Raw genomic sequence first — 23,539 nt, 5'->3', positions numbered from 1 at the left:
TCAGTAGTTTGGGTAATTATTTGTGTGGTTGTGGTCTGTATTGTGGAGTTGTGGTCAGTAGTTGTGGTCAATAGTTATTGCCTGTCGTTCTGCTGTTGTTCTCAGTAGTTGTTTGGTCAGTAGTTGTGTGGTTGAGGCCAGTAATTGTGTTCAGTAGTTGAGGTCAGTAGTTGCGTGGTTGTGGTCAGTAGTTTGGGTAATTATTTGTGTGGTTGTGGTCAGTATTGTGGAGTTGTGGTCAGTAGTTGTGGTCAATAGTTGTGGTCAGTAGTTATTGTTTGTAGTTCTGCTGTTGTTCTCAGTAGTTTGGTCAGTAGTTGTGTTGTTGTGGTCAGTAGTTTGCGTGATTATTTGTGTGGTTGTGGTCAGAAGTTGTGGTCAGCAGTTATGGTCAGCATTTGTGTTCAGGAGATGTGGTCAGGAGTTATGGTCAGTAGTTGTGTGTATTGTCATCAGTAGTTTTGTGGTTATGGTCAGGGATTTTGTTTTTGGACAGTTGTTTGTCAGTATTTGTGTGGTTCAGTAGGTGCGGTCAGTAGTTGTGTGGTTGTGGTAAGTAGTTGTGCTTTTGTTTCCAGTAGTTATGGTCAGTAGTTTTGTTCATGAGTTTTGTTCAGGAGTTTTGTTCAGTAGATGTGTGGTTCAGTAGATTTGTGGTCACAAGTTGTGTGTTTGTGGTCAGTAGTTGTGTGTTTGGTGTCAGTAGTTGTGGTCATGGATTTTGGACAATGTTTGTGGTCAGGAGTTTTGTTCTGTAGTTGTGGTCAGTAGCTATAGTCTGTTTGGTAGTTCAAATCAAAATCAAATGTATTTATATAGCCCTTCTTACATCAGCTGATATCTCAAAGTGCTGTACAGAAACCCAGCCTAAAACCCCAAACAGCAAGCAATGCAGGTGTAGAAGCATGGTGGCTAGGAAAAACTCCCTAGAAAGGCCAAAACCTAGGAAGAAACCTAGAGAGAAACCAGGTTATGAGGGGTGGCCAGTCCTCTTCTGGCTGTGCCGGGTGGAGATTATAACAGAACATGGCCAAGATGTTCAAATGTTCATAAATGACCATCATGGTCAAATAATAATAATCACAGTAGTTGTCGAGGGTGCAACAGGTCAGCACCTCAGGAGTAAATGTCAGTTGGCTTTCATAGCCGATAATTGAGAGTATCTCTACCGCTCCTGCTGTCTCTAGAGAGTTGAAAACAGCAGGTCTGGGACAGGTAGCACGTCCGGTGAACAGGTCAGGGTTCCATAGCCGCAGACAGAACAGTTGAAACTGGAGCAGCAGCACTGCCAGGTGGACTGAGGACAGCAAGGAGTCATCATGCCAGGTAGTCCTGAGGCATGGTCCTAGGGCTCAGGCCCCCAGAGAGAGAGAGAAAGAAGAGAAAGAAAGAAAGAAAGAAAGAAAGAAAGAAAGAAAGAAAGAAAGAAAGAAAGAAAGAAAGAAAGAAAGAAAGAAGAATTAGAGAGAGCATACTTAATTTCACACAGGACACTGGAGAAATACTCCAGATATAACAGACTGACCCTAGCCCCCGACACATAAACTACTGCAGCATTAATACTGGAGGCTGAGACAGGAGGGGTCAGGAGACACTGTGGCCCCATCCGATGATACCCCCGGACAGGGTCAAACAGGCAGGATATAACCCGAAGCCGACATCTTTCTAGCTGATTTACACGCTGAAGCTATGTTGCGCTTGGTGACCTCTGACTGTTTCATCCTAACATGGTTGGTGCCGACGTGGATAACAATATCCCTATACTCTCTACATTCACCAGTTTTAGCCAGCACCATCTTCAGATTAGTCTTAATTGAGGACAGACGTTCCGCTAGCAGAACCCCGTTCCACCAGCGGGACCCCTCGCCAACAGCCAATGGAATAGCAGGGCGCGAAATACAAAACAATAAAAATCTCAGAATTCAAATTTCTCAAACAATCAACTATTTTACACCATTTTAAAGATAAACTTCTCGTTAATCCAACCACATTGTCCGATTTCAAAAAGGCTTTACGGCGAAAGCGTAACATTAGATTATGTTAGGACATCACCTTGACAAGAAAAACCACACAGCCATTTTCCAAGCAAGGAGAGGCATCACAAAAACCAGAAATACAGCTAAAATTAATCACTAACCTTTGACGATCTTCATCAGATGACACTCCCAGGACTCAATGTTACATAATACATGTATGTTTTGTTCGATAAAGTTCATATTTATATCCAAAAACCCCATTTTACATTGGCGCGTGATGTTCAGAAAATGTATTGCCTCCCAAAACTCCCGGTGAATGAGCTCATCAATTTACAAAAATACTCATCATAAACGTTGATAAAATTTACAACAGTTATTGAAAGAATTATAGATACACTTCTCCTTAATGCAACCGCTGTGTCAGATTTCAAAATAGCTTTACGGCGAAAGTACATTGTTCAATATTCTGAGTACAGAGCTCAGCCATCAAAGTATTTTTGTAAATTGATGTGCTCATTCACCGGAAGTTTTGGGAGGCAATACATTTTCTGAACATCAGCCACCATCATGCTTGAAACAAACATACTGACTCAAATCTCAAGCCACTTTAATAATTAAATATTGGATGTAATAAATGTATCACTAGTCACTTTAAACAATGCCGCTTTATATAATGTTTACATACCCTACATTACTCATCTCGTATGTATATACTGTACTCTATACCATCTACTGCATTTTGCCTATGCCGTTCGGCCATCGCTCATCCATATATATATATGTACATATTCTTTTTCATTCCTTTACACTTGTGTGTAAAAGGTAGTTGTGAAATTGTTAGAGTACTTGTTAGATATTACTGCATGGTTGGAACTAGAAGCACAAGCATTTTGCTACGCTCGCATTAGCATCTGCTAACCATGTGTATGTGACCAATAAAATTTGATTTGATTTGAAATATGAAGAATGGTATGATGTGTTTGCCCCAAAAATAACACTCTGTATTCAGGACATAGTTCATTTCTTTGCCACATTTTTTGCAGTTTTACTTTAGTGCCTTATCGCAACCACGATGCATGTTTTGGAATATTTGTATTCTGTACAGGCTTCCTTCTTTTCACACTGTCATGTAGGTAAGTATTCTGGAGTAACTATAATGTTGTTGATCCATCCTCAGTTTTCTCCTATCACAACCATTGGCCTCATGATGAAATCCCTGAGCACTTTCCTTCCTCCTCCGGCAGTTGAGTTAGGAAGGACGCCTGTATCTTTGTAGTGACTGGGTGTATTGATACACCATCCAAAGTGTAATCAATAACTTCACAATGCTCAAAGGGATATTCAATGTTTTTTTTTTTTTTTTGTCACCCATCTACTAATAGCAGTGGTGGAAAAAGTACCCAACTATCATACTTGAGTAAAAGTAAAGATACCTTAATAGAAAATGACTCAAGTAAAAGTCATCCAGTAAAATTCTACTTGTATAAAAGTATTTGGTTTAAAATATACTTAAGTATCAAAAGTAAAGTATAAATCATTTCAAATTCCTTATATTAAGCAAACCAGATGGCACCATTTTCTTGTTTTTTTTATTTATGGAAAGCCACGGGCACACTTCCAACATTCAGACATAATTTACAAACGAAGCATGTGTGTTTAGTGAGTCCGCCAGATAAGAGGCAGTAGGGATGACCAGGGATGTTCGGTTGATAAGTGCGTGAATTTGACTATTTCCCTGTCCTGCTAAGCATTCAAAATGTAACGAGAACTTTGGGTGTCAAGGAAAATGTATGGAGTAAAAAGTACAATATTTTCTTAAGGAATGTAGTGAAGTGAAAATAAAAGTAGTCCAAAATATAAATAGTAAAGTACAGATACCCCCAAAAATGACTTAATTAGTGTCATGAATCCCACCGAAGGTGGCTCCCCTGCCTGCTCGGGCGGCGCTCGGCGGTCGTCGTCACCGGCCTACTAGCCGCCGCTGATCCCTTTTTCCTTTTCGTTTGGTATGTCTTATTGTTTGCACCTGTTCCTCATTTGGTTTTCTTGATTTATGGTTATTTAAGCCTGTTTAGCCCGCCCAGGTTTGTGCGGGATTATTTTGCGTCAGAGTGTGTTTTTTGTTATTGGATGTGCTGGCGATCGACAAGTGTTATTTTATATGCATGCTGTGTACCTGTTGTTCTGGGCACTTTGCATTTTTCACGCCGGTTGTGTTGGCGTCGACCGTTTTGTGTTTTATGGAATAAACACAAATTTCCTTACCTCTGCTCTCTGCGCCTGACTCCTACCACCACTCCTAGCAGTTACTGACAATTAGTACTTTAAAGTATTTTTACTTAAGTGCTTTACACCACACCACTGACTAATAGGTGCCCTTTGCGTGTCATTGAAATACCTCCCTGTTCTTTGTGGTTGAATCTGTTTGAAATTCACTGCTCGACTGAGGGACATTACAGATGTATGTGTGGGGTGCAGAGATGAGGTCGTCATAAAAACTAAAACACATTTTTATTTTTATCCTACATTTAGTGTATATTTGTACTGCAAGAAATGCTTATTTCTGCAGGAGTTAATATTAAGGCTATGCGAAAGGTTATAGACCTACAGTCAGTGTCCATATTTCAATTTTCATTTGACCCTTCTGAACAGTAAGCTACAGTTCCCTTGACGTGACATAGGCCTGTTTGAAGTCTTGTGACTGTTGAATTTGTATAGCAATTCGACAGTCACAATCATCTCACATAACATAGCCAGCACCGCTATCATCCTCTTTTAACACTTCACCAAATCTTTCCCAAACATTACTTTTCTGGCTGTACCTTCTTTGTATTTTCAACACTCCATTTCACAGCTTTTCTCTTATTGAATTAAACTCTGACATTGTCCTTTTTGCCTCTGTGGATGACGTTAACTTTTTCTTCCCATTCCCAAAATCACTTGGCAATTGTCATGTGGGCTATTTGGCTTGTGTACAGTTAGGCCCTAAAGTTTAGGCTTACACACTAATGCCAGATAGCCTAAAATAATGAAAGAAAAAACAAAATGTAGCCTAAAGATATAAATTGCATAAGAATTATACATTTAGAGATTTTTTAAGGTATTGTTTTCTCTGTATTCAAACCGACTACCACCCACCCACATAATATTTCATGACCCAAAACCCGCCTGCCCAGCAGATTTAACTGCGGGACTGTGGGTTATGAGTCAACCCATGCATCACTACCCTATATGGAACCAACCCTATATGGAACCAGTTCAGTGAATAAGAACTCCTGGGGTTATGGTCAAAGAACCCTACAACATGTGTTCTATATAGAATATATAGAACCATTAGGGGTGCTATATATGAAGCAAGCAATAGAACCCTTTTTGGTTCTATGCATAACCTTTTTTTCGAAGAGTGTGGTTGTGGTCAAATGTCTAAACTGCAGTTGTTGCGTGTAGAAATTGAACGAAGTGCGATGAGAAGTTACCGGTTGAAATATGAAGCAAGTGAACGGATACAGCTTATCTCTATCTAATCAGAGCAGCAGGATCAATTTACAGCCTGCACTTCTCCTTACAGACAGGCAAACTAGCGGTTGAGTTATTTTGAGCATGTGGCATGATCCTGAGAAGGAGGACAAAGCTAGTGAGCATTATAAATATTCTCTGTATCATTCCAAGGACGTTGATTTTTGGTCCGGTCCGGATCAAATCGGAATCAAGCATAGACAATCTAAATCAAGCATAGACATCTATGTTCGGTTCAGATTTATTCTGGTCCGGACCAAATCTGAACAAATTGCAGACATCTTTGTTTCACAAGTTTGAACAGCACAACACAGTACAGTACAGTAGAGCACAGCATAGTACAGTACACAGTACAGTAAAGAAAAGTATAATATAATACAGTAGAGAACAGTAGAGCGGTAAAGTAAAGAAAGGTCAAGTATAGTGTACTGTATTGTACCCTACTTTACTCTAATGGACTCTCCTCTACTGAACTAAACTGTACTGGACCTTATTGTACTCTACTGAATTAAAATATACTGTACCATACTGTACTCTACTGAATAAAACTTGACTGTCCTATGCCGTACTGTACTGTACTCTATTTTGCTCTAATGTACTAAACTGTGCCGTACTGTAATGTGATGTTCAAACTGTTTAAACATAGCCTGGACATCTAGGATTAATTCAGATTTGGATCTGGTCCACAACGACGAAATGTATACTTGTTTGGGAGCTGAGCTCATTGGAATAATTCCCAACATGCTTTGCTTTGTTTGTTTTTACATTTTGGTCATTCAGTAGATGCTCTTGAGGCTATCTACATTTTAAGGTTGTACATTTTTTTCTTCTTCTTCATTGGCTTATTGCTCCCAACTCATAGAATCCCCACCCAGTTGACTCCTCTAAAATGGCAATGTCCATGCTAAAACGTGTTATATCCATGATGAGTCCTCTATCTTCATGACAACAGGCACAACTCCGAAATGCCATGTGAATCAACTTATAACCATGCATTCGTAACATTTTTATTGACCAAATTCTACACTTATTGACCTCCATTCAAAAAATATTATTATTTATTTTTGTGGACAGACTTTGGGCTGCGTAAAACCTTTCGCTTCGCCTCTTCCTCTGTGTTATGCTTGAATTTGACCCAAAACCAACGAGGAAGTCTGCCGCAGTGTTGAGAGCGGTTGTATGAAACCAATCGGTATATCAAGCAAAGCTCTTAAGTGTGCCAGCCCGTTCTTAATTGACACTGATCAAAAATATAAACGCAATATGTAAAGCGTTGGTCCCATTTTTCATGAGCTGAAATTAAAGATCCCAGAAATTCTGCATAAGCACAAAAAGCTGATTTCTCTCAAATGTTGTGCACAAATTTGTTTACATCCCTGTTAGTGAGCATTTCACCTTTGCCAAGATAAACCATCCACTTGACAGGTGTGGCATATCAAGAAGCTGATTAAACAGCATGATCTTTACACAGGTGCACCTTGTGCTGAGGACAAAAAAAGGCCACACTAAAATGTGCACAGATGTGTCAAGTTTTGGGGGAGTGTGCACTTGGCATGCTGACTGCAAGAATGTCCACCAGAGCTGTTGTCAGAGAATTTAATGTGAATTACCATAAGCATCCTCCTCCTTTGTTTTAGAGAATTTGGCAGTGCGTCCAACCGGCCTCACAACCGCAGACCACATATGCAACAATTTTACCTGTTTCATATAAGCAAATCAGTCAGTTGAAATTAATTCATTAGTCCATAATCTTTGGATTTCACATGGGAATATAGATATGCATCTGTTGGTCACAGATACCACAGATAAAAAAAGGTAGGGGGGTGGATCAGAAAAGAAGCATCTATTGTGACTACATTTGCCTCATGCAGTGCGACACATCTCCTTCGCATAGAGTTGATCAGGCTGTTGATTCAGGATATCGTCACGGTATCTCTGTGCATTCAATTTTCCAACGATAAAATGCAATTGTGTTCATTGTCCATAGCTTACTGCCTGCCTGCCTGCCTGCCTGCCTGCCTGCCTGCCTGCCTGCCTGCCCATACCATAACGCTACCGCCACCATGGGGCACTGTTCACAATGTTGACGTCAGCTGTCACGACTTCTTCCGAAGTCGATGCCCCTCCTTGTTCGAGTGGTGCTCGGCGGTCGACGTCACCGGTCTTCTAGCCATCACTGATCCATTTTTCATTATCCATTGGTTTTGTCTTGTTTTCACACACACCTGGTTCCAATCCCATTCATTACCTGTTGTGTATTTAACCCTCTGTTTCCTCTCATGTCCTTGTCTGAGATTGTTTGTATGTTATTTTGTGTCGTGTATTTTGTGAGCTACGGGTATTGTTGCCCATGTTATTTTATGTACATTTTTGTTTTGGAGTTCGTTGTTTGTTTATTATTTTATTCAAACAACTCCAGTAATACCAAGTTGGTTTCTCCTGCGCCTGACTTCCTTGCCACCTACACACACAGCGATGACATCAGCAAACTGTGTATATTTCTCTTCAGTGTATATTCAGTTCGACTTGCCATTAGTTTGGCATCTGAACTGTGTGTAACACTGTCAATTATGTGTTTTGGCTAGCCACTGTACAGTTAGGTTACTGTTATAAGCAGCACTTCATTGAAATCATAAAACTGCTCCCTGTGGTGAACGTTTTCACTTTATGTTTGCGCGCGCCTTGGATGAACGTTAATTGCACCAGTAGGCTATAAATTGCATGTTGGCCATTTGGGTGGAACCTGAGGTATCTATCTTTCCCACATCTGGTAGATTTAGTGTCCCAGTCAAAAGTTTGGGGACACCTATTCATTCAAGGGGTTTTCTTTATTTTTACTATTTTCTACATTGTAGAATAATAGTGAAGACATCAAAACTAATGAAATAACACATATGGAATCATGTAGTAACCAAAAAAGGGTTCAACAAATCAAAATATATTTTAGATTCTTCAAAGTAGCCACCCTTTGCCTTGATGACAGCTTTGCGCACACTTGGGATTCTCAACCAGCTCCTCCGCCGGGAATGCTTTTCCAGTCTTGAAGGAGTTCCCACATATGCTGAGCACTTGTTGGCTACTTTTCCTTCACTGTGCGGTCCAACTCATCCCAAACCATCTCAATTGGGTTGAGGTTGGGTGATTGTTGAGCCCATGTCATCTGATGCAGCACTCCATCAGTCTCCTTCTTGGTCAAATAGCCCTTACACAACCTGGAGGTGTGTTGGGTCATTGTCCTGTTGCAAATTAAATAATAGTTCCACTAAGCTCAAACCAGATGAGATGGTGTATCGCTGCAGGATGCTGTGGTAGCCATGCTTGTTAAGTGTGCCTTGAATTCTAAATAAATTCAGCAAGCACACCCACACCATCATACTTCCTCCTCCATGTTTCTCGGTGGGAACCACACTTGCAGAGATCATCCGTTCATCTACTCTGTATCTCACAAAGACACAGCAGTTGGAACCAGAAATCTCAAATTTGGACTCATCAGACCAAAGTACAGATTTCCACCGGTCTAATGTCCATTGCTCGTGTTTTTTGGCCCAAGTTCTTCTTATTGGTGTCCATTAGTCTGCAGCAACTCGACCATGAAGGCCTGATTCACGCAGTCTCCTCTGTACAGTTGATGTTGAGATGTGTTTGTTCCTTGAACTCTGTGAAGCATTCATTTGTTCTGAAATGTATGAGACTGGTAACTCTAATGAACTTATCCTCTACAGCAGAGGTAATTCTGGGTCTTCCTTTCCTGTGGCGGTCCTCATGAGAGCCAGTTCCAGCATTTACATTATTTTTTTAAACTTATTTTAATTTAACTAGGCAAGTCAGTTAAGAACAAATTCTTATTTACAATGACAGCCTAGGAACAGTGGGTTAACTGCCTTGTTCAGGGGCAGAACGACAGATTTTTACCTTGTCAGCTTGGGGTTTCAATCTAGGAACCTTTCGGTACTGGCCTTCATGTCTGCACTTGAAGAACTTTTCCGCAATGACTGATCTTCATGTCCTAAAGTAATGATGGACTGTAGTTGATCTTTGCTTATTTTAGCTGTTCTTACCATAATATGGACTAGGGCTATATTCTGTATACCACCCCTACCTTGTCAAAACACAACTGATTGGCTCAAACGCATTAGGAAGGAACGAAATTCGACAAATTTGCTTTTAACAAGGCACACCTGTTAATTTAAATGCATTCCAGGGGACTACCTCATGAAGCTGATTGAGAGAATGCCAAGAGTGTGCAAAGCTGTCATCAAGGCAAAGGGTGGCTACTTTGAAGAATCTCAAATATAAAATATATTTTGATTTGTTTAACACTTTCTTGGTTACGACATGATTCCATATGTGTTATTTCATAGTTGTGATGTCTTCACTGTTATTCTACGATGTAGAAAATAATAATACAAAAAAGAAAAACCCTTGAATGAGTCGGGTGTGTCCAAACTTTTGACTGGTGGAGTATTTTCAGGATGTTGAAAATTTGTCATTTACAGACATTGAAAATACATATTTTGGGGCATTTTTTGCTGTACTGTGCTGTCCAAACTTGTGAAACCGGACCCAATCTGAACCAATCATAGATATCTACTGTGTTTGGGCTAAATAAAGGCCGTTCTGGACCAAAAATCTATGTCAGTTGACGTTGAAATCAAGGCCGGTCTGGACCGCACCAAAATAAAAGACCAAATTAAGACAGAGGACTAAAAAGTTGTGAATTGAAAGGGAACCAGTGACCCTGTTGTGCGAAACCTTCTGAGCCATTAAGATCAATATCATGTTGGTCGGAGGCCATAGATGTGAGGAGAGGCCACCTACATTATTGAGGTACAGCCCTAGTCTGCGTTGGAGTCATGCAGAAACACTGGATGTCAGCCTCCTGTTCCCAAACAAAGACAAGCTACCGTGCAGGATGTATGATGTCACATCCTGTGTTTGTGAGACATGACAAGGCATTTCTTTGGAAAACAAATGGAAAAACAGGACTTTCACATATTGAGAGGAACATACTGTTGTTACATACTGTACTAATGTACTAAACTGACCGTAACTGATGCCTTAAGTTTTTATATTTGTTTTTTATATTGTCAGTGTTGTGTTTGTCCTCTTTGAAGTACCCTGTCAGCCCGGAATGAATTGCCCCCTGGGATTAATGAAGTTGTATTGTACTAGTAGGAAAGGTAACTAATAACGTAATATAAAATGTTCCCTCTCTCTCGGTGTGTAGAGAAGAGCCAGTCAATGACGAGGGCCCAGGCTCTGTCCTCTACTCTGGCTGCTGCCTCCAGACTCTCAGCCATGATCCACCAACCAGGGAAGGACCAGGTGTATGCCAAAGCCATGCTGGTGGACCAGGTGAGTTGTCGTAACCAGGTTTTAACCAGGTAGATTCTGGTGGACCAGGTGATCTGTCATAACGAGGTTACAACCAGGTAGATGCTGGTGGACCAGGTGAGCTGTCATAACCAGGTTATAACCAGCCATAACCAGGAATTGGACTGCTTTTGTCCCAGACACTGACCTCTCACCTGTGCCCCTGCTCAGGTGGATGACCTGGATATAAAGTACCGTTCTCCAGTGGAGGAGGAGGTGAGCTCTGTGCCACAGAGGAACAGCCCTGCCTGGGACTCCTTCTTTGGAAGTCTCCCTGGCTCCACGGCTCCTCACAGGGACCAGGCCTTCCCCCTTCCTTCCTCTCCCTTGGCCTACCCCTTTCCTTTCTCTGGTGGTGGTCATAGGGGGAGGATCCAGCCGTCCATCTCCCTCTCCTCTGGGCTCAGTCACAGAGGAACCAGTCGGCCTGAGAAGACCTGTGCACTGAGGTAAGTACCACACCCAAACACCCGCGCTCTGCTCTACCATGCTTGGTAAGTTATAGTTAAGTAAGGTCAAAAGCTGACCAAAAATATTTCTGGGGGTTTCATAATATGTTATTGTTGCATACTTACTGGGGTCTCAAAGATCTCCATGTTAATGTATTTTACAATGTAATTTCTCTAAAGGTGTCAAATCAAAACTTAAACTAACTTAAATGTAAAATAAACTTTTTGGTCCATTACTGTATCCAGTACAGTAGCTGTAACAGCAGTAGGGGTGAAAGTCACAGGAAGTCACAATGAACCATTCTCTTTGGTCAAGATGCTGGAGTGAGCAGATACTGAACAGTGCGATCATTCTGTACCCAAGGACTTATGGTTTCAGCTTCTTTTACGAAAGACAAAAGAATGAATATTCATCAAAGTCTAGTGGAAACGAAATGTACTAAAATGAAATAGGAAAGTGGAACTTGTCTGTCGGCAATGCATTAAAGACCCTAATTGGTTAAAGAAAATTGTGAGAAATAAAAAAGTATACCAGTTTCATTTAAAGACCAAAAAATTGACAGCTGTGTCATATAGATTGGAAAATAGTTGGGAAGAGATTTTCGATGTACCGATTCAATGGCACATGGTTTATGAACTGATACGCAAAATGACTCCGGATTCAAAAATGAATATACAAAATTCTTGCAAGCAATAGCATGTTAGATACAGTTGAAGTCGGAAGTTTACATACACCTTAGACAAATATATTTAAGCTCAGTTTTTCACAATTCCTGACATTCAATCCAAGTAAAAATTCCATGTCTTAGGTCAGTTAGGATCACAACTTTATTTTAAGAATGTGAAATGTCAGAATAATAGTGTAGAGAGTGATTTATTTCAGCTTTTTTTCCTTTTATCACATTCCCAGTCAGTCAGAAGTTTACATACACTCAATTAGTATTTGGTAGCATTGCCTTTAAATTGTTTAATTTGGGTCAAACGTTTCGGGTAGCCTTCCACAAGCTTCCCACAATAAGTTGTATGAATTTTGGCACATTCCTCCTGACAGAGCTGGTGTAATTGAGTCAGGATTGTATGCCTCCTTGCTCGCACAACCTTTTTCAGTTCTGCCAACAAATGTTCTATATGTTTGAGGTCAGGGCTTTGTGATGGCCACTCCAATACCTTGACTTTGTTGTCCTGAAGCCATTTTGCCACAACTTTGGAAGTATGCTTGGGGTCGTTGTCCATTTGGAAGACCCATTTTTGACCAAGCTTTAACTTCCTGACTGATGTCTTGAGATGTTGCTTCAAAATATCCACATCATTTTCCCCCCTCATGATGCCATCTATTTTGTGAAGTGCACCAGTCTCTCCTGCAGCAAAGGACCCCCACAACATGATGCTGCCACCCCGTGCTTCATGGTTGGGATGGTGTTTTTCGGCTTGCAAGCCTCCCCCTTTTTCTTCTAAACATAACGATGGTCATTATGGCCAAACAGTTACATTTTTGTTTCATCAGACCAGAGGACATTTCTCCAAATAGCACGATCTTTGTCCCCATGTGCAGTTTCAAACTGTAGTCTGGTTTTTTTATGGCGGTTTTGGAGCAGTGGCTTCTTCCTTGCTGAGCGGCCTTTCAGGTTATGTTGATATATGACTCGTTTTACTGTGAATATAGATATTTCTTTTACCTCTTTCCTACAGCATCTTCACAAGGTCCTTTGCTGTTGTTCTGGGATTGATTTGCACTTTTCGCACCAAAGTACGTTCATCTCTAGGAGACAGAACACATCTCCTTCCTGAGCGGTATGACGGCTGCGTGGTCCCATGGTGTTTATACTTGCATACTATTGTTTGTACAGATGAACGTGCTACCTTCAGGCATTTTGTAAATTGCTCACAAGGATGAACCAGACTTGTGGAGGTCTACAATTTTTTTCGGAGGTCTTGGCTGATTTCTTTTCCCATGTTGTCACGCAAGAGGCATTGAGTTTGAAGGTAGGCCTTGAAATACATCCACAGATACACCTCCAATTGACTCAAATGATGTCAATTAGCCTAACAGGAGCTTCTAAAGCCATGACATAATTTTCTGGAATTTTCCAAGCTGTTTAAAGGCACAGTCAACTTAGTGTATGTAAACTTCTTACCCACTGGAATTGTGATACAGTGAATTATAAGTGAAATAATCTGTCTGTAAACAATTGTTGGAAAAATTACACAAATTGCACAAAGTTGATGTTCTAACCGACTTGCCAAAACTATAGTTTATATTTATATTTATATATTTATATTTATATTCTCTCTTTCTTTCTTTCTCTCTCTCTCTCAGTTCCAGTCTGGAACCAGTAGAGTGTGACAGTTGGGAGGAGGACACCCTGTGCCAGTCTCCCCCCTCCCTCCCCAACTTCTCATTTCCCTGGCAACGCTCTGACCTGCAAACTAGCTCTGGGGACGAGAGGGACTCCTTTGACAACTTGTTGGACTTCAACCGTACACACTCTAACAGTTCACACACACCTTCCAAGGTACTTCACACACATACACCCCTACTGCACGTACACACCCGCCAAGGTACTTCACAGACATACACTCAGACTGGACACCCTCACCTGCCATGTTTCCACATAGACAGACGTGTGATTGTATTGTCCTGTTATAGTTATCCCCACATTTGGTTACTGGCTAAATGTGACTGAAAGCATCACTTATTTTCTCTCATTTTAATGATACTCCCTTCCCTAATACTCCATGGTTCTTGTGTGTTTCCCTCAGGATCAGTCAGACCCACAGCTTCGTCTGCGCTCTTACTCCTACTCCTCCCCCAAGGCCCAGCTTTCACGCCCCCTGTTCACCAGAGATGCAGCGATCTCCGACCTGACAGATGGTCAGTCACCTTAAACCCCTGACCCCTGACTTCTCTCTCCCCAGGGCCATCCGCCATGTGTCAGACAGAAGCCTGTTTAGGATAGCTTTGCAGCTGGGTTCTCTCTGTAGCTCTTCAGGACCTGGGGTCAACACAGTGAAGTGTGTGTGTGTGTGTGTGTGTGTGTGTGTGTGTGTGTGTGTGTGTGTGTGTGTGTGTGTGTGTGTGTGTGTGTGTGTGTGTGTAAATCCTACTCAGTTAGCCATCGTGTGTCATTATTCTGTGTAGGTGGTGCATTCAGCAGCAGTGGCTGCTCCCTTCTTCAGGCTCTCTCTCTCTCTCTAAACTCTCTCCTCAACCCAGTTAGTAAGTACAGTCTTTAACAGCCCCTTTAGAAACACCGGTCCCCCGAGTTCTGCTATATGAATCTATGGTTGCGCTTGCTGATGTATGGGGCTGACCATATCGTCACTATTGTTGCAGTGATGTAGCCTGACTTCTACATTCAGCAGTCTTAACTACATCATTATCATATCAAGACAAACTGGCTGAAACAGGAACTAGACTGGTGCCCAGGCTATGGTGAGGGTGTAGCTATGGTTACAAAGTGCATGGTTCTGTCAAGGTCCTATTTGGAATATAAACCTCACATTAACTTGAGGCCAGTCTAATACAATGATAACAGGATATGAACATGGGCTTGTCCCAAATGATACCCTATTCCTATTTAGCATAGGGCACTGGTTTAAACTACTGCACTATATAGGGAATAGGTTGCCATTTGGGATGCAGTACATATGTTTTGTACCTTGAGGCTTGACAGTAATTCTCTTTGAGGGTTGGTTTGGTTTTGTTTCGTGGAAATGTTGTGGTTCTTTATGGGGAGATTGTTTTGTTTCTCTCATGGGGAAATGTTTTGGAATTGCTACTGTTTATCTATTGTTATCTTTTTCTCTTCCTGTTCTCTCTTTCTGTGATCTGTTCTTCCTCAGCAGCTCTTTCCTGTGTGTGTTTCTTCTCTCTCTGTAGAGGTCTGCTGGACCTGGGGCTTTATAAATGTTCTAGGTTACCTCCCAAATAGCACCCTGTTCCCAATATAGTGCACTACTATTGACCAGAGCCGTAGGGGCCAAGGTCAATAGTAGTGCATAACACACTCAACTGCCAAGGTTTAACATAGACAGATGTGTGATTGTATTGTAGCCCTAATGTTGACCTTTTTCTTCACAGATGACATACTCAAACTGTCAATGTTTGCGTCAATCTAAGTAACAAAATAAAAAAATCCCCATCAAAATCCATCACTTTATTAAGCTATAGATATTTATTTTTGCATGGGCTGGTCTAAATCCACTGCATCCGCCTATGTCGGCCTTCCGCATCTGCGGTGGAAGGTGGCCAAGCTACAGCGGTGTTTCAGAACATAAGACATCCCGAATATCACAAAAACGTCTGTCAACGCTTTAAAAAGATGAGATTCTCACAAACACGATCGTGTTCTCTGTTTTTCTCTACGACCCCCACAAGTGTCACTGGACTCGTCTGACGGTAACCAGCTACCGGTTAATAAAAAATTATGGAAGTATGGAGGTACAGTCGGAAGTTCACATACAAGTCGGAAGTTCACATACACTTAGGTTAATGTCATTAAAACTCCCTTTTCAACCACTCCAAAGATTTCTTGTTAACAAACTATAGTTTTGGCAAGTCGGTTAGGACATCTACTTTGTGAATGACACAAGTAATTTTTCCAACAATTGTTTACAGACATATTATTTCACTTATAATTCACTGTATCACAATTCCAGTGGGTCAGAAGTTTACATACACTAAGTTGACTGTGCCTTTAAACAGCTTGGAAAATTCCAGAAAATTATGCCATGGCTTTAGAAGCGTCTGATGGGCTAATTGACATCATTTGAGTCAAATGGAGGTGTGGATGTACTTCAAGGCCTACATTCAAACTCAGTGCCTCTTTGCTTGACATCATGGGAAAATCAAAAGAAATCAGCCAAGACCTCAGAAAAAAATTGTAGTCCTCCACAAGTCTGGTTCGTCCTTGGGAGCAATTTCCAAACGCCTGAAGGTAGCACGTTCATCTGTACAAACAATAGTACGCAAGTATAAACACCATGGGACAACGCATCTGTCATACCACTCAGGAAGGAGACTCGTTCTGTCTCCTAGAGATGAATGTACTTAGGTGCAAAAAAGTGCAAATCAATCCCAGAACAACAGCAAAGGACCTTGTGAAGATGCTGGAGGAAACAGGTACAAGAATATCTATATCCACAGTAAAACGAGTCCTATATCGACATAACTTGAAAGGCCGCTCAGCAAGGAAGAAGCCACTGCTCCAAAACCGCCATAAAAAAGCCAGACTACAGTTTGAAACTGCACATGGGGACAAAGATTGTGCTTTTTGGAGAAATGTCCTCTGGTCTGATGAATCAAAAATAGAACTGTTTGGCCATAATGACCATTGATATGTTTGGAGGAAAAAGGGGGAGGATTGCAAGCCGAAGAACATCATCCCAACCGTGAAGCACAGGGGTGGCAGCATCATGTTGTGGGGGTGCTTTGCTGCAGGAGGGACTTGTGCACTTCACAAAATAGATGGCATCATGAAGGGGGAAAATGATGTGGATATATTGAAGCAACATCTCATTACATCAGTCAGGAAATTAAAGCTTGGTCGCAAATGGGTCTTCCAAATGGACAACGACCCCAAACATACTTCCAAAGTTCTGGCAAAATGGCTTAAGGACAACAAAGTCAAGGTGTTGGAGTGGCCATCACAAAGCCCTAACCTCAGTCCCATATAAAATTTGTTGGCAGAACTGAAAAAGTGTGTGCGAGCAAGGAGGCCTACAAACCTGACTCAGTTACACTAGCTCTGTCAGGAGGAATGGGCCAAAATTCACCCAACTTATTGTGCGAAGCTTGTGCAAGGCTACCCGAAACGTTTGACCCAAGTTAAACAATTTAAAGGCAATGCTACCAAATACTAATTGAGTGTATGTAAACTTCTGACCGACTGGGAATGTGATGAAAGAATAAAAGCTGAAATAAACCATTCTCTCTACTATTATTCTGACATTTCACATTCTTAAAATAAAATGGAGATCTTAACTGACCTAAAACAGGGAATTTTTACTTGGATTTAATGTCAGGGATTGTGAGAAACTGAGTTTAATTGTATTTGGCTAAGGTGTATGTAAACTTCCGACTTCAACTGTAGGTTTGTGGCAACAAAAAAAGGGGTTAAATATGTGTCCAAAACACAAATATTTCCTGAGCTTCTTATATCCCCTAGATGTAGGACATACACTTCAAAACCTTATTCCTTATGATTTATTTTTTGACTGTCTGTTTTGCCATTTATGAATGTGAACTTAAATACATTTCTATGGGATGTAGTAGTAAAGGCCAAATTCAATATTTTATCCCAATTTTTTTTTTAGACCTACTGGGGTCCTAAAATTCTAAATCAAATAGCTAATTGATCCATGGTGTGACCATCTTTAAACAATTAGATATGTTAGCTTTGTAGAACCCCCCCCAATTTAAAATAAGTATTCCATCTGTGAGTATGTCATCTGTGAAGAAAAAAGGTATACTGTATATGATGAATGTGATGCAATATTATCCCAAAAACATTAACATTTACTATACATTTGCAATCTTAGCAAATCTGACCTAGGTTTAATTGATCATTGTTTTTATTCCAAATGGCACCATATTCCCTATGTAGTGCACTACTTTTGACCAGAGTATTATCTGCCCTGGTCAAAAGTAGTGCACTATATAGGAAATAGGGTTCCATTTGGGACATAGATATTAACTCTGCTTCTGGTGTTTATTAGTTCATGGGGACTCCTGGTGAGTCTTACTTTCCTTGTTACTCACATCACTGTCATTCCTTGTTACCCTTCCAGAGCATAGAGACTTCAACTTGACTGAGACACCCAGAGAGAAGAGGTATGGACAATCTTTCATTCTACTGTATTTATTTTAGTCTTTGCAATGCCCCACCTCTCTAGTGTGTGTATGCATCGGTGCGTGCATGTGTGTGTGCGCATTTGTGCGTGTGTGTGTGTGTGTGTGTGTGTGTGTGTGTGTAACACGGTCTTAGTTGCCTCTCTAGTTTAGTCCTGTGGTCAGGGTCTGGCTGGGCAGGATGTGACATACTCCCTGTTACACGGCCCACGGGTCAGAATAAGCTCTGATTACAACCTCAAAATAACCCCAAATACAACACACACACAGACACCACAAACAGGGCTTTCCTAAACATCTGAACTCAGACACAACTTTTTGAATGCTGTAGTTATGGAAGTGATACTAATACAATAACAACATGCATCATCATTTGAAACAGATATAGTTGTTGATTTACTTGTAATTATTTACTTGTCCATAACGTTTTATGGCGTTATCAGATTTCATTTTTTTAAAGAGTCTTTTCCATGTATGTTCTTTTTTTCTCATTCATGATGACTCATACTTACATCTCAGCTCATCTCACTAACGTCTCATAAATATGAGGTCTCATTCCTTAATATATTGCCATCGCTAAAGAAACATTAATGCATTGCTAACAGTAGAGAGAGCATATGAGATGATGGTATAGCTAGTTAAACTACATACATTATCTCAGTTAACACACAGACAGTCTTACCCCGTCTCTACAACATCGACATTCTAAATGGTATTCCTTTTTAACACAGATGGATGATGTCCATATTATTGTCAATATGCAAGTCTTGCTAAGTGGATAGGTCTCTACAGAAGGTGTAAACGGTTCAGCCAAATGGTTACTTGCATAGTAGCAATATCAGAAATGGATAGTGTCAATATAAATACAATAATATGTAGTATGTACAAGAACAATAAAAATATCAGTAATAGACAAGGGAGTTACATACATAAAATCAGGGGTAAAGTGGCTGAGCATCAGGATAAAAAAGAAATAGTAGCAGCAACGTATGGCGTGTGTGTTAGGAGAGAGTAATTTGAATAGAGGCAATGCAGATAGTGCTGATGACTGGTCCCTCCGAACCACGTGTGAACAAGGGAATCTATATTAACAGAGCCTATTAATGTCCTGCCCTTGACTTTGGTTTAGGGCATGTGATATCCATAGCTTTTTCGTCGCAAAACTCCTAATCTCAGCTCGTTACCTGTATAAAAGACACCTGGGAGCCAGAAATCTTTCTGATTGAGAGGGGGTCAAATACTTATTTCCCTCATTGAAATGCAAATCATTTTATAACATTTTTGACATGCGTTTTTCTGGATTTTTTTGTTTTTCTGTCGCTCACTGTTCAAATAAACCTACCATTAAAATTATAGACTGATCATTTCTTTGTCAGTGGGCAAACGTACAAAATCAGCAGGGGATCAAATACTTTTTCCCCTCACTGTATGTAAGAATGCTGTTCATCGATTACAGCTCAGCATTTAACACCATAGTACCCTCCAAACTCGTCATTAAGCTCGAGACCCTGGGTCTCGACCCTGCCCTGTGCAACTGGGTCCTGGACTTCCTGACGGGCCGCCCCCAGGTGGTGAGGGTAGGGAACAACATCTCCACCCCGCTGATCCTAAACACTGGGTCCCCACAAGGGTGCGTTCTCAGCCCTCTTCTGTACTCCCTGTTCACCCACGACTGCGTGGCCATGCACGCATCCAACTCAATCATCAAGTTTGCAGACGACACTACAGTGGTAGGCTTGATTACCAACAACGACGAGACGGCCTACAGGAAGGAGGTGAGGGCCCTCGGAGTGTGGTGCCAGGAAAATAACCTCGCACTCAATGTCAACAAAACAAAAGAGATGATTGTGAACTTCAGGAAACAGCAGAGGGAGCAGCCCCCTATCTACATTGATGGGACAGTAGTGGAGAGGGTGGAGAGTTTTAAGTTCCTTGGCGTACACATCACGGACAAACTGAAATGGTCCACCCACACAGACAGCGTGGTGAAGAAGGCGCAGCAGCGCCTCTTCAACCTCAGAAGGCTGAAGAAATTCGGCTTGTCACCAAAAACACTCACACACTTTTACAGATGCACAATCGAGAGCATCCTGTCGGGCTGTATCACCGCCTGGTACGGCAGCTGCTCCGCCCATAACCGGATGGCTCTCCAGAGGGTAGTGAGGTCTGCACAACGCATCACCGTGTGCAAACTACCTGCCCTCCAGGACACCTACACCACCCGATGTCACAGGAAGGCCAAAAAGATCATCAAGGACAACAATCACCAAAGCCACTGCCTGTTCACCCCGCTATCATCCAGAAGGCGAGGTCAGTACAGGTGCATCAAAGCGGGGACCGAGAGACTGAAAAACAGCTTCTATCTCAAGGCCATCAGACTGTTAAACAGCCATCACTAACATTGAGTGGCTGCTGCCAACATACTGACTCAACTCAAGCCACTTTAATAATGGGAAAATTGATGTAATCAATTTATCACTTGCCACTTTATATTATTTATATTAGATAATGTTTACATAACCTACATTATTCATCTCATATGTATATACTGTACGCCATACCATCTACTGCATCTTGCCATCTTGATGTAATTAGATGTATCACTAGCCACTTTAAACAATGCCACTTTATATAATGTTTTCATAACCTACATTACTCATCTCATATGTATATACTGTACTCTATACCATCTACTGCATCTAGCCATCCTGATGTAATGTATCACTAGCCACCTTAAACAATGCTGCTTTATGTTTTCATACCCTACAATACTCATCTCATATGTATATACTGTACTCCATACCATCTATTACATCTTGCCTATGCCGTTCGGCCATCACTCATTTATATATTTTTATGTACATATTCGTATTCATTCCTTTACACTTGTGTGTACAGGGTAGTTGTTGTGGAATTGGTAGATTACTTGTTAGATATTACTGCATGGTCGGAACTAGAAGCACAAGCATTTCGCTACACTTGCATTAACACCTGCTAACCATGTGTATGTGACAAATACATTTGATTTGATTTGACTTAGGATGCACGCACACCACCCACCGTTTCCGAGTATATTACTCACTAATGTTCAGTCTTTGGATAACAAAGTAAATGAGCTGAGAGCAAGGATTTTTTCCAGAGAGACATCGGGGCATGTAATATACTTCGTTTCACGGAAACATGGCTCTCTCAGGATACTCTGTCAGAGTTGGTAAAGCCAGCAGGATTCTCAGTACATCGCTCAAACAGGAATAAATATCTATCCAGGAAGCAGAAGGGCAGAGGGGTGTGTTTCATGATTAGCAACTCATGGTGTAATTCTAGGAACATACAGGAACTCAAGTCCTTTTGTTCACCCGACCTCGAATGCCTCACAATCAAATGCCGAACATATTATTTCCCAAGAGAATTCTCCACTGTCATTGCCACGGCCATTTACATCCCCCTCAAGCCGATACCACGACGGCCCTCAAAGAACTTCACTGGACTTTATGCAAACTGGAAACCACATATCCTGAGGCTGCATTTATTGTAGCTGGGGATTTTAACAAAGCAAATTTGAGGACTAGGCTGCCGAAGTCTATCAATATATCGACTGTACTACTCGCGCTGCTAAGACTCTCGACCATTGCTTTTCAAACTTCCGGAATGCTTACAAGGCCCTCCCCCGCCCTCCTTTTGGCAAATCTGACCACGACTCCATCTTGCTCCTCCCTTCCTATAGGCAGAAACTCAAACAGGAAGTACCCGTGCTAAGAACTATTCAAAGCTGGTCTGACCAATCGGAATCCATGCTTCAGGATTGTTTTGATCATGTGCACTGGGATATGTTCCGGGTAGCTTGCGAAAATAATGTAGGCGCATACACGGATATGGTGACTGAGTTTATAAGGAAGTATATAGGAGATGTAGTACCCACTGTGACTATCAAAACCTACCCTAACCAAAAACCGTGAATAGATGGTAGCATTCACCGCATTTAACCATGGCAAGGTGACGTGAAATATGGCAGAATATAAATAGTGTAGTTATTCACTCCGCAAGGCAATAAAACAAGCTAAACGTCAGTATAGAGATAAAGTGGAGTCGCAATTCAACGGCTCAGACAAAAGACGTATGTGGCAGGGACTACAGACAATCACGGACTACAAAAGGAAAACTAGTCACGTCGCCAAGAACGATGTCTTATTTCTGGACAGGCTTAACATTCTTCACACGGTTTGAGGATAACACAGTGCCACCGACGTGGCCCCCTACCAGGGACTGTGGGTTCTCCTTGTCTGTGGCTGACGTGAGTAAAACATTTAAACGTGTTAACCCTTGCAAGGCAACGTGTTAACCCCCCCCCCCCCCCCGGTTGTATTTAACAAAAGAATATCCCAGGACATAGACATATCTGATATGGGCAGAAAGTTTAAATTCTTGTTAATCTAATTGCACAGTCCAACTTACGGTCCAACTAAAGGCCAGCATCTCGGAGTCGCCTCTTCACTGTTGAGATTGCGACTGGTGTTTTGCGGGTACTATTTAATGAAGCTGCCAGTTGAGGACTTGTGAGGTGTCTGTTTCTCAAACCAGACACTCTAATGTACTTGTCCTCTTGCGCAGTTGTGCACCGGGGCCTCCCACTCCTCTTTATTTTCTGGTTAGAGCCAGTTTGTGCTGTTCTGTTCTGTCAGTAGTACACAGCGTTGTACGAGATCTTCAGTTTCTTGGCAATTTCTCGCATGGAATAGCCTTCATTTCTCAGAACAAGAATAGACTAACAAGTTTCAGAAGAAAGCACTTTGTATCTGGCCATTTTTTAACCTGTAATCGAACCCACAAATGCTGATGCTCTAGATACTCAACTAGTCTAAAGAAGGACAGTTTTATTGCTTCTTTAATTAGAACAACAGTTTCAGCTGTGCTAACATGATTGCAAAAGGGTTTTCTAATGACCCATTAGCCTTTTAAAATTATAATCTTGGATTAGCTAACACAACGTGCCATTGGAACACAGAGGTGATGGTTGCTGATAATGGGCCTCTTCACGCCTATGTAGATATTCCATAGAAAATCTGCCGTTTCCAGCGACAATAGTCATTTACAACATGAACAATGTCTACACTGTATTTCTGATCAATTTGATGTTATTTTAATGGACAAAAAATGTCCTTTTCTTTAAAAAACAATGACATTTCTAAGTGACCCCGAACTTTTGAACGATAGTGTACATTTGCAAAAATGTCTAAAAACCTGTTTTTGCTTTGTCATTATGGGGTATTGTGTGTAGATTGATGAGGGGGAAAAAACTATTTTATCAATTTTATTGAAAATTAAATGTTGTCACGGATCCCTCTGGAACTTTCATCATGCACACCTGTCCCCTATTC

At 41.3% G+C, this 23,539-nt stretch overlaps 1 protein-coding gene across 3 annotated transcripts in view; it reads left to right on the top strand.

Moving 5' to 3' along the window:
* The window catches only part of LOC106587046 (rho guanine nucleotide exchange factor 28), a 95,974-nt gene that overhangs the window by 36,848 nt on the left and 35,587 nt on the right, over positions 1-23,539 (top strand). For all 3 annotated transcript variants that reach the window (XM_045708844.1, XM_045708843.1, XM_014174918.2), the window contains 5 exons: positions 10,720-10,847; positions 11,037-11,314; positions 13,632-13,827; positions 14,075-14,186; positions 18,104-18,146. In XM_045708844.1, the coding sequence (XP_045564800.1) occupies positions 10,720-10,847; positions 11,037-11,314; positions 13,632-13,827; positions 14,075-14,186; positions 18,104-18,146 (757 nt within the window). The remainder of the gene's footprint in view (positions 1-10,719; positions 10,848-11,036; positions 11,315-13,631; positions 13,828-14,074; positions 14,187-18,103; positions 18,147-23,539) is intronic.

The sequence above is a fragment of the Salmo salar genome, chromosome ssa26, assembly GCF_905237065.1.
Source record: "Salmo salar chromosome ssa26, Ssal_v3.1, whole genome shotgun sequence".
In the NCBI taxonomy this organism is placed as follows: Eukaryota; Metazoa; Chordata; class Actinopteri; order Salmoniformes; family Salmonidae; genus Salmo; species Salmo salar.
Note: the sequence above shows the minus strand (reverse complement) of the source record. Positions and strands in the feature narration are given on the sequence as shown.